The sequence below is a fragment of the Globicephala melas genome, chromosome 19 (genome assembly GCF_963455315.2).
Source record: "Globicephala melas chromosome 19, mGloMel1.2, whole genome shotgun sequence".
Lineage (NCBI taxonomy): Eukaryota > Metazoa > Chordata > Mammalia > Artiodactyla > Delphinidae > Globicephala > Globicephala melas.
Window position 1 is genome coordinate 49,896,737 of NC_083332.1, and position 12,606 is coordinate 49,909,342.

At 39.2% G+C, this 12,606-nt stretch overlaps 1 protein-coding gene across 1 annotated transcript in view; it reads right to left on the bottom strand.

Moving 5' to 3' along the window:
- Positions 1–12,606, bottom strand: part of GLG1 (golgi glycoprotein 1) — a 148,099-nt gene that overhangs the window by 62,960 nt on the left and 72,533 nt on the right. Inside the window, exon 2 of the mRNA XM_030863363.2 lies at positions 2,594–2,626. Within this exon, the coding sequence (XP_030719223.2) occupies positions 2,594–2,626 (33 nt within the window). The remainder of the gene's footprint in view (positions 1–2,593; positions 2,627–12,606) is intronic.

Here is a 12,606-nt window from a genome sequence, read left to right on the forward strand (position 1 = left end):
ATGCTATTTTAAATAGTTTTACTTTTAAATTCACTTGGCTTCCCTGGTGGCAGAGTGGTTAAGAATCCGTCTGCCAATGCAGGGGACACGGGTTTGAGCCCTGGTCAGGGAAGATCCCACATGCCGCGGACCAACTAAGCCTGTGTGCCACAACTACTGAGCCTGCGCTCTAGAGCCCGCGTGCCACAACTACTGAAGCCCACACACCTAGAGCCCGTGCTCCGCAACGAGAGAAGCCACAGCAATGAGAAACCCGCGTGCCGCAACGAAGAGTAGCTCCTGCTTGCTGCAACTACAGAAAGCCCACGCGCAGCAATGAAGACCCAACACAGTCAAAAATAAATAAATAAATAAATTTATAAAAATAAAATAAAAACTTTAATGGGAAAAATTATAATGCATTCCATCCCAACCCAAGTGTATTAGTTTGGTAGGGCTGCTGTAACAAAATACCATAAACTGGGTGGCTTAAACAATAAAAATTTATTTGCTCACAAATCTGGAGGGTAGAAGTCTGAGATCAAGGTGTCAGTAGTACCAATTTCTTCTGCGGGCTCTCATCTTGACTTGTAGATGTCCATCCTCTCCTGTGTCTGTGCCCTAATCTCTCTTTATTAGGACATCAATCTTTCCGTTTTCTGTATACTATTTGTCCCCATTTTCAGCAGTGTAATATTCTTTGGAGATCAGCTTCTTTCTCCACCCCTCTGGAGCTTCTTTCTGGGCTTCCTCTCTGTCAGATTCAGTCTATTAATAGATTTTTGAGGATTTTTTCCTAATCTTTTGCTTAATAAATAATGCCATAATAATGCCATAACAAATATCATTTTAAGTTGACTGCTTTATAAAGAAGTTTTTCTTATTTATATTCCTATCCATAGGCTAGAGCAGAGTTTAGCAAACTTTTCCCACAAGGGCCAGAAAGTAAATTTTTTAGGCTTTCAGGAAACTATAGTCACTGTTGTGACTACTCAACCTTGCCATTATAACATGGTAAGCAGCTACAGTATGTAACTGAATGAGTGTGGCTGTGTTCCAATAAAACTTTATGCATAAAAACAGGCAGTGGTCTGGATTTGGCCAATGGGTAGCCATTGACTGGTGGGCTAGAGAATGCTTAAATCTTCATATGCTTGTCAATACTGTATATTTATCAAATTTTTAATATTTGTTAATCAGATAGATAAAAACAGTGCACTCACTTTTCTTTTAATTTTCACACTTTATGAAAGAATTGAAATTTTTGTTGTTTACTGGACATCTTTTTCTTTCCCTGTGAATAGTCTATTTATGTCTGTTTTCTATGTTTATTAACAGCACTTTCTATTAAAGAATGTAGTCCTTTTCATCTGCACTGCAAATATTTTTTCATAATTTACATAATATTTTTGAGGAAAAAACCCTCAAATCTCTTTTTTGAGTTTTTTTTTAAAGATTTTTTTTCTTTGATGTGGACCATTTTTAAAGTTGTTATTGAATTTGTTACAATATTGCTCTGTTTTATGTTTTATGCTTTGGTTTTTTGGCCACAAGGCATGTGGGATCTTAGCTCCCAACCAGGGATTGAACCTTCACCCCCTGCATTGGAAGGTGAAGTCTTTACCACCAGGGAAGTCCCCTTTTCTGAGGTTTTAATGCAATCAGATTTATAAATCTTTTTTTTTCTTTAAATATTTTTTGAGGTTGTATCATGTTTTAAAAACCCTACCCTCTGTTCATGTTTTCTTCTACTACTCCTGTGGTTTTATTTTTACTTTAAATCTCTGACCTATCTAGACCTTCTGTAGAATAAGTAGTCAACTTAGGCAGCCAACCTGCTTCTCTATTCTTGCAGTCTCCCATTCAAACTATCAAATAATGTGGACACAGAGTGATTTCAGATATATAACTACTCCTCTTTTGAGACACAACTCAAGTATAATCTCCACTATTAAGTGTTTCCTGACATCAACCCACCTGGGCAAAATTCACTCTTGTGTCCCCATTGTACTCTCACAAGTTTCTGCCGAAGCACCTGGTACTTTTTGCACAGATTTGATTTCACGTCACTCTCCTTTTAATGTCAGACTGTATGTAATATGGGGAGATATATAGACACTGAATGTATTACAAATATATATACGACACATACATATGACATTGAATGTATTAATCGTAGTTATCTCTGGAGTTCTTATCTGCTAACTCTAATATATGTCTCTATCTTCAAGATGCTTATTTGTGTGTCTTTAATTTCTACCACAGTGTTTGGCACACAGTAGATGACTGTATGATGACTAAATGAAACCACTTTAAAATACAAAACTCTACAATTGTAAGCCTGACATGCAAAGAAACAATTTCATATGGTAGCTGTAACTGAAGAAAAATTTAAACTTAAGTATATTAATATTATTTGGCAGAGCCTACTGATTTCGACAATAGAGGAGTGAGTAGGTGTAGATTTACCATAAATGAGGTTAATCACCCTCTTGTTAAGATTAAGTGAATTTAAGAAAACATTATGCTTCCCAGAACAACAGGAAAAGCATCCCGATATCTATCATCATATATATAAAGCACGTAAGGTGAATTATGGAAAATCCATACTTACATGATTGCAGTCTGAAGAAATTTCATTTTCAGGCTAAAAGGAAAAAAAAGAAGAGATGATGTTAAAAAAAATATCCTCTCAAGTTTTCAACCACCACCAAAATAAACTCAAAACAAGAAATCTGAATATTCAACTGAATATAATACTTCAATATGAGGAGTAAAATGGGGCTTATACATCTTTTAGATTGCTGAGGAGAAATATACCAGAAAAGGATGAGACACAGTCCCTTCCCAGTCAATGGTACAATCTGGAAATCGGGAAAATGGAGAAGGATGTACTAAAGACATAAAGCAAGAGTGACAGAAGGATCCTTACATAATACTTCATAATTCTGAAAGCTGAAGAGGATCAGGCACAATACAGGTGCCCTCGCTTTAAAGAAAGTTAGATATCTGGAAAAAAGAAGGCTTATTAAAGAGGGCAAAAAAGGTCTGACAATGACTTAAAAATTAGTCTCACATGTCACCATTAGGGGAAGTGAGGTGGTGGGTACGTGGGACCTCTACGTCTATGTTTGTAACTTCTTATGAGTCTATAATCTTGCAGGTCTATGATTAAAAATACAAAGTTTCAAAAAACAGAAATTATTTATATATTCCCATGAATACATTTGCTCATAAAGCCAGGTACATATAACAGAGATAAAATGAACTTTCAATTCTGTGACAAAAAAGTAGACTAGGTTAGGCCTTATATTGAATACCTTTGCCATACACTTCTCCTTTACTTTCCTTGTTCATACCGTTAAAGGATATACAATTGTCATAATGTACGCCATAATAAAGCACTATTTCCTTTGAGATTCCGTAGTACTCCAACCTGCTCAAACAAAGTAAATTGCGTCCCCTCTATGAAATATTCCTGACATAGGCTGTAAAAGATGCCACTTTCAAAATAAAAAGATTCTCCCTATTCAAGGATAGAAATTCTCCCTATTCAAGGAGAGAAATAAGGCAATACAGAAAACAGTAAATATTAACAAATTAAGCAGACACACCTAGCAACACTTTAGGAAGAAAAAGGACTCCAGGGAACTATTCATTCCACTACATTATTTAGCAGGCATTAATTCTAATGTACAAACTCATTTTTGTACTTTCTTATAAAATATTATATTAAAATTGACTTTAATTAGATTGCTAGGCCATCGTGAGATTATAACACACCACTTCTGAACTTTCTCCTTCCTTGTCTAAGTAAGAATAGATATTTTAATGTCTTTCTGAAGTGTCTTCCTAAATCTCAGAAGTCAGCCTCCATACTATGAGTTAATCTAGCTTAACTCTGTTCCCTTCACTGAAATTCCAAGTGCTTAACGTATAGCCCTTAACAGTTTATTTGCAAGAATACTTTATTTTGTACAAGCAGTTTTCTACCTTATCCCCTTTTAATCTATCCTTTCAATTTTTTCCAATCAATCAGTAATTCTAGCTCTTTCTCAAAGCACAGACGGCAATTAATACCATTAGCATCTCTACTTGTGTTCATTTCTATTAAATGATAACTTTGGATTAAAGGGGCATTCTTGAAAGAAATTCAGAGCATTGGAGAATCTTCAAAGTAAAGTAGTCAAAGAAGATTTAAGTTACCCATGGAAAAAAAGCATTGCCATGTTTTCAGTCCATAGGACTTAAATCAGCAAATTAATGAGTGTTTTAACGTCTTACTTTCCTACAGTGATAGAATGGATTATTTCCCCCAGTTTTCTACTTTTCTTTAATACGATTTGATATCCAGATCCTTCGCCCTGTAACTCTGCATAGTCTCCTGCTGTGGAATGAGTATATACCCTGCTCCACTGATGTTAGGTTAGGCCACTGACTTGCTTCGGCCAATGGGATTTTAGCAGGCATAATATGAGAAGAGGCTTTAAATGTGCTTGGGTGGTTTGGCTTGTACTCTCGCACTCCTGACATTCCCGATGCGAACAACACGTACAGAGAACTGCTAGTACAAGGAAAAGGAGAGACGTAGAGCAGACCTAAACCTAACCCGCAGCCCAGCGCACAGCCACCCCAACTGACCTGCGCAGCCATGAGCAAGAAGAATAAATATTTGTCATTATAAGCCCTTGAAATTTTGAGGGTGTTTGTAATGAAAAAAATGACTAATAAGCCCATCAGGCAAATGAAATAAGAAAAATCTCAAAACCTTTAAGTTGTAATTGGTAACTGCAATGGTTTAATTTAGTGAATTATATTAGTAAGTACAGAATACTACACCTTCTATGAAGGAATGACACAGTCCACAGAGACATAAGTGAACTGCAAATGTGGAGGTCAGTGTTTGGTTTTCATCTCTCTCGCTGTATCAATTTGCAATTGACAATAAACTGGCTTATTTTTTTTCTTTCTAGATTTAGTTTTTCTACCCACAGAGAGAAGACAATATAGGAGTGCCATGAGAACAAGGTTATGATGTTAAGCCACTGAGACTCACTGAACTGAACAGCTATAAAGAATTTCTCAGTGTAATTATGAATAATTACTCTTATAAATTTAAAAGAGCCTTTAGAATCAAAGGACAAAGTAGTGGTTCAGAGGAACAGAAAACAGGCTTGCAGAATATAAAATATAAAGTAGTATACCCAAACAGGGGGAACATGAATAATGCCAGCACAAACTAACTTCAGAGAAAGTATAAAGAGAAAATGCTATGGTTTGGCACTCAGCCATTTGATAAGCAACTAAAAGACAGAAATTTCAAGGAACAAAAACAAACATGGGTGCTGACACAGGTCTGGTTCTGAGCCTACACCATGGCCATGAGGTCCCAATCAAGTCACCTCATCAGACGTTATCTATTTCTGCAAATCTGTAAATGCAGATAGGCTTGATGATCTTTAATCTTAGAATAAGAATAGTATGAGGACTAACACCAGAATTACTAAGGTGAAAAAAGGCTGAGGATTTTTTCCTTTTATTAACAATCAGTGAAATAATACTCTGAAATGATCCCAAGAAATCAATCAACAAGTAAAAACTGAATAATTATGAAGTACCCAAAACTGTGCTAGGCATTGTTGTGGGATACAGAAGAAAGGTAAGACACAAATTGTCCCTAACCTCAGGTAGTTTACAATCCAGTTATAGAAATAAAATGGTGAAATCAAGCAAGTAAGCAAGAGCAGGGACTTGAGCTAGGCCTGAAGGTTTAGACAGAAGAATGATTTCCAAAGGGGATGCAAGTTAGATGATCCCCTGGGACTCAGGAAGAAAATAATGGACCTCTCTTTTTTGAAAAGCTCATGCTTTAATTTATACTTTAATGTTTTTATAATATATGTTAGAATAATTAATATTTTATGAATATATATCTACTAGAGTATGCTTAGTAATTTTTTCAAATGATAAGAACATGATCAAGATAGAAAACTGAGAGTTGAAACCTTTCTTCTCACCAGTTTAGGAGTCCTACCCCCATCCCTACCCCTTCAAATCAGAGGCAAAGCAAAGGTTCCTAGCTGTGGAAGCAGTAAATTAGAAGCTAAGCTTTGCCACATTATTAGCTGCTCTCTATTATTCTGGAGATAGAAATCTGGACTTTGAAAAGACTCTTACATCAAGTGTTTCCTCTTTGGAATTAAAATAATTGTCTTCTTAACAACAGAAAACTGGGAGGAGAATATTTTATGAAAAGCCTCACAAATAACTTTGTTAAATTAATGATCAAATTTTGGAAAAGAGACTGCTGAAGTTACCTATATTAATATCAAAAAAGAAATGATTATGAATAGAGGAAAGAGAAAAAAGAAGAAAATGTGAAGCATCCCCCCAACCAAACACAGCAGTGACTAAAATAGAGAAGGAACTCAGTTAATGCTGAATGAATGATGCAGCAATAGCACTGTAGGAGAGACAAGCCCTAAGTACTTGGAGACACCTGCCTGACTCCAATAAAGAATCTGATGGGGGCTTCCCTGGTGGCCCAGTGGTTGAGAGTCCGCCTGCTGATGCAGGGGCCGTGGGTTCGTGCCCTGGTCTGGGAGGATCCCACGTGACGCGGAGTGGCTGGGCCCATGGGCCATGGCCGCTGGGCCTGCGCGTCCGGAGCCTGTGCTCCGCAACGGGGGAGGCCACAGCAGTGAGAGGCCTGTGTACCGCAAAAAAAAAAAAAACAGGGGCAAAATCAAGAATGGTGTACTAGGAGGACGCAGAATTCACGTCTCCTCACAACTAGGGCACCTACCAGGCACTGGTGGGGGACCACGGACACCTAAGGGGACGGGAGGAGCCCCTAGTGACTGGGTAGGACGTGGGGTGTGGGGGTAGTGAAGGGGGAGGAGAAGTGGAGGCGGGATGGGACTGGCGCCCCTGAGGGGTGGCTGTGGGAGGGGAAGGTATCCCACGCCCGAAAGGGGAAATTGGGGAACCATTGGGACGGCAGAGGATCAAAAGGGAGCATGGCCAGGTTTACCATGCCCACGTGGGCCCCTGGGAGACTGCTGAAGACCCAGGCCTGATCCTCGGCCCACAGAGGCCCCCTCCAGCTGTGCAGGTCCTGAGGGAGTAGGAGGAAGGCAAGGCGGAGTAAAAGTAAAGGCCAGACCTCCAGGACCGGCACCCCTGAGGGGCGGCTGGGGGAGGTGAGGAGCTCCTACACCAAGCGGTACCCACCCCCGTTAGGGGGCGAGAACCTGGGAGAGAAGGTGGGGGAGGGGCGCAGAGAAACAGAAGGGAACGTGGCCAGTGCGTCCCCTGTCCACTTAGGCACCGGGAAGACTGTTGGGCTCCCGGGCCTAGTCCTCTGTCCTCAGAGCCTCCCTCCTGTGCACAGAGCCCAATCCCCGCCCCTACACCCCCACCCCGGGCCCCACCTCTACACTGGAAGACCCCGTCCAATGAGCTGGACCTAAACCCCACCCACACACCCTCACTCAGGGCCCTACCTCCAAACTCTGGAACCCCACACTCCAGAGGCCCTCCTTTGGATGTGCTGCCTCTCCCCTTCTCCAGGTCCTAAGCAGAGGCCCCACCCCACGCTGCAACGTGCCCGCCTAGGCCCCACTCCACGCTCAAACATGCCCCCCCCCGCCCCGACACCTGCCTAGGCCCCGCCCCACCCAAAACCCCACCCCTGCCTAAGTTCCACCTGCTCCTAAACTCCACCCCCATAGCCAAGGCTTTTTTCTTTATTTTTTTCCTTTTCTTTTTTCCTCTTTTAGATTGGGGTTCTGTTTTACCTTGTTGATTCATTGTTGTTGATTCTTTTATATTTTTATTTTTCCTAATAAATCTTTTATTTTTCTAATTTTATTTTATTTTTTATACTTTGTTAGTGATCTCTCCTTTTGGCTTGTTGCCCTCCCCCCTCTTTCTTTTCTTTTTTCTGCTGTGGTTTTATTTTACCTTACTGCAGTTGTTTCAATTATAGTTTTATTTTTCCTAATATATTTTTTATCCTTCTAATTTTATTTTGTTTCTTATTCTTTGATATTGTACAGCTCTTTTTTTTCTTTCTTTCTTCGTTTTTTTTTTTTCTTTCACCACGCCACGAAACTTGCAGGATCTTGGTTCCCAGGCCGGAGGTTGTGTATGAGCTCCTGTGGTGGGAGCTCCGAGTCCAAACTACTGGACTAATAGAGAACCTCATACCCCAGGGAATATCAACTGGAGTGAGGCTTCCCGGAGGTCCTCATCTCACAACCAAGATCCAGCTCTATCTAACTGCCTGCAAACTGGAGTGCTAGATGTCTCAGGCCAAACAACCAGTAAGACAGGACTATAGTACCACCCATCAAACAAACAAGAAAAAAGAAATGACAAAAAAAATATGTTACAGACGAAGGAGCAAGGTAAAAACCTACAAGACCAAATAAATGAAGACGAACTAGGTAATCTACCTGAAAAAGAATGCAGACTAATGATAGTAAAGATGATCCAAAATCTTGGAAACAGAATGGAGAAAATACAAGAAAAATTTAACAAGGATCTAGAAGAACTAAAGAGCAAACAAACAGTGATGAACAACACAGTTACTGAAATCAAAAATACTCTAGAAGGAATCAACAGCAGAATAACTGAGGCAGAAGGACAGATAAGTGAGCTGGAAGATAAAATGGTGGAAATAACTGCCAGGGAGCAGAATAAAGAAAAAAGAATGAAAAGAGTTGAGGACAATCTCAGAGACCTCTGGGACAACATTAAACGCACCAACATTCGAATTATAGGGGTCCCAGGAGAAGACAAGAAAAAGAAGGGGTCTGAGAAAGTATTTGAAGAGATTATAGCTGAAAACTTCCTGAACATGGGAAAGGAAATAGTGAATCAAGTCCAGGAAGCACAGGGACTACCATACAGGATAAACCCAAAGAGAAACACACAGAGATACATATTAATCAAACTGTCAAAAATTAAATACAACAGGCTTCCCTGGTGGCTCAGTGGTTAAGAATCTGCCTGCCAATGCAGGGGACACGGGTTCAAGCCCTGGTCTGGGAAGATCCCACATGACACGAAGCAACTAAGCCCATACGCCACAACTACCGAGCCTGTGCTCTAGAGCCCACGGGCCACAACTACTGAAGCCCGCGTGCCTAGAGCCCGAGCTCGGCAGCAAGAGAGGCCACTACAATGAGAAGGCTGCACAGTGCAACGAAGAGTAGCCCCCGCTCACCACAACTAGAGAAAGCCCGTGTGCAGCAACGAAGACCCAATGCAGCCAAAAATAAATAAATAAGATAAACTTATTTTAAAAATTAAATACAAAGAAAAAATATTAAAAGCAGCAAGGGAAAAGCAACAAATAACATACAAGGGAATCCCCATAAGGTTAACAGCTGATTTTTTTAGCAGAAACTCTGCAAGCCAGAAGGGAGTGGCAGGACATATTTAAAGTGATGAATGGGAAAAACCTACAACCATGATTATTCTACCCAGCAAGGATCTCATTCAGATTTGACAGAGAAATTAAAACCTTTACAGACAAGCAAAAGCTAAGAGAATTCAGCACCACCAAACCAGCTTTACAACAAATGCTAAAGGAACTTCTCTAGGCAGGAAACACAAGAGAATGAAAAGACCTACAACAACCAACCAAAAACAATTAAGAAAATGGTAATAGGAACATACATATTAATAATTACCTTAAATGTAAACGGGTTAAATGCTCCAACCAAAAGACACAGACTGGCTGAATGGATACAAAAACAAGACCCATACATATGCTGTCTACAAGACACCACTTCAGACCCAGGGACACATACAGACTGAAAGTGAGGGGATGGAAAAAGTTTCCATGCAAATGGAAATCAAAAGAAAGCTGGAGTAGCAATACTCATATCTGACAAAATAGACTTTAAAATAAAGACTATTACAAGAGACAAAAAAGGACACTACATAATGATCAAGGGATCAATCCAACAAGAAGATATAACAACTGTAAATATTTATGCACCCAACATAGGAGCACCTCAATACATAAGGCAAATGCTAATAACAGCCATAAAAGGGGAAATGGACAGTAACAAAATAATAGTAGGGGACTTTAAGTGGGGACACCCCACTTTCACCAATGGACAGATCATCCAAAATGAAAATAAATAAGGAAACACAAGCTTTAAATGACACATTAAACAAGATGGACTTAATTGATATTTATAGTACATTCCATCCAAAAACAACAGAATACACTTTCTTCTCAAGTGCTCATGGAACATTCTCCAGGATAGACCATATCTTGGGTCACAAATCAAGCCTTGGTAAATTTAAGAAAACTGAAATCGTATCAAGTATCTCTTCTGACCACAAAACTATGAGACTAGATATGAATTACAGGAAAAAACTGTAAAAAATACAAACACATGGAGGCTAAAGAATACACTACTTAATAACCAAGAGATCACTGAAGAAACCAAAGAGGAAATCAAAAAATACCTAGAAACAAATGACAATGAAAACACGATGACCCAAAACCTATGGGATGCAGCAAAAGCAGTTCTAAGAGGCAAGTTTATAGCAATACAATCCTACCTCAAGAAACAAGAAGAATCTCAAATAAACAACCTAACCTTACACCTAAAGCAATTAGAGAAAGAACAACAACAACAATAAAAAAAACCCCAAAGTTAGCAGAAGGAAAGAAATCATAAAGATCAATTCAGAAATAAAAGGAAACAACAGCAAAGATCAATGAAACTAAAACCTGGTTCTTTGAGAAGATAAACAAAATTGATAAACCATTAGCCAGACTCTTCAAGAAAAAAGGAAGACTCAAATCAACAGAATTAGAAATGAAAAAGGAGAAGTAACAACTGACACTGCAGAAATACAAAGGATCCTGAGAGATTACTACAAGCAACTATATGCCAATAAAATGGACAACCTGGAAGAAATGGACAAATTCTTAGAAAAGCACAACCTTCCGACACTGAAACAGGAAGAAATAGAAAATATAAACAGACCAATCACAAGGACCGAAATTGAAACTGTGATTAAAAATCTTCCACCAAGCAAAAGCCCAGGGCCAGATGGCTTCACAGGCAAATTCTATCAAACATATAGAGAAGAGCTAACACCTATCCTTCTCAAACTCTTCCAAAATATAGCAGAGGGAGGAACACTCCCAAACTCATTCTATGAGGCCACCATCACCCTGATACCAAAACCAAAGATGTCACAAAAAAAGAAAACTACAGGCCAATATCTCTGATAAACATAGATGTAAAAATCCTCAACAAAATACTAGCAAACAGAATCCAACAGTACATTAAAAGGATCATACAGGGACTTCCCTGGTGGCTCAATGGTTAGGAATCTGCCTGCCAATGCAGGGGACACGGGTTCAATCCCTGGCTCGGGAGGATCCCACATGCCATGAAGCAACTGGCCCATGTGCCACAACTACTGGGCTTGCGCTCTGGAGCCCAGGAGCCACAAGTGCTGAGCCCATGTGCCACGGCTGCTGAGGCCCGCACACCTGGAGCCCATGCTCTGCAACAGAAAAAGCCACTGTAGTGAGAGGCACAGGCACTGCAACAAAGAGTAGCCCCCGCTCACAGCAACTAGAGAGAGCTTGTGCACAGCAACAAAGACCCAACACAGACAAAAATAAATAAATATTAAAAAATAAATTAAAAAAAAACTTAAAAAAAAAAAAGGATCATACACCATGATCAAGTGGGGTTTATCCCAGGAATGCAAGGATTCTTCAATATAAGCAAATCAATCAATGTGATACACCATATTAACAAATTGAAGAATAAAAACCATATGATCATCTTAATAGATGCAGAAAAAGCTTTTGACAAAATTCAACACCCATTTATGATAAAAACCCTCCAGAAAGTAGGCATAGAGGGAACTTACCTCAACATAATAAATGCCATATATGACAAACCCACAGCCAACATCATTTTTAATGGTGAAAAACTGAAATCATTTCCACTAAGATCAGGAACAAGACACGGTTGCCCACTCTCACCACTATTATTCAACATAGTTTTGGAAGTTTTAGCCACAGCAATCAGAGAAGAAAAAGAAATAAAAGGAATCTAAATCAGAAAAGAAGAAGTAAAGCTGTCTCTGTTTGCAGATGACATGATACTATACATAGAGAATCCTAAAGACTCTATCAGAAAACTTCTAGAGCTAATTAATGAATTCAGTAAAGTAGCAGGATACAAAATTAATGCACAGAAATTGCTTGCATTCCTATACACTAATGATGAAAAATCTGAAAGAGAAATTAAGGAAACACTCCCATTTACCATTGCAACAAAAAGAATAAAATACCTAGGAATAAACCTACCTAAGGAGACAAAAGACCTGTATGAAGAAAACTATAAGACACTGATGAAAGAAATTAAAGATGATACACACAGATAGAGAGATATACCATGTTCTTGGACTGGAAGAATCAACATTTTGAAAATGACTATACTGCCCAAAGTAATCTACAGATTCAATGCAATCCCTATCAAACTACCAATGGCATTTTTCACAGACCTAGAACAAAAAATTGCACAATTTGTATGGAAACACAAAAGACCCCGAACAACCAAAGCAATCTTG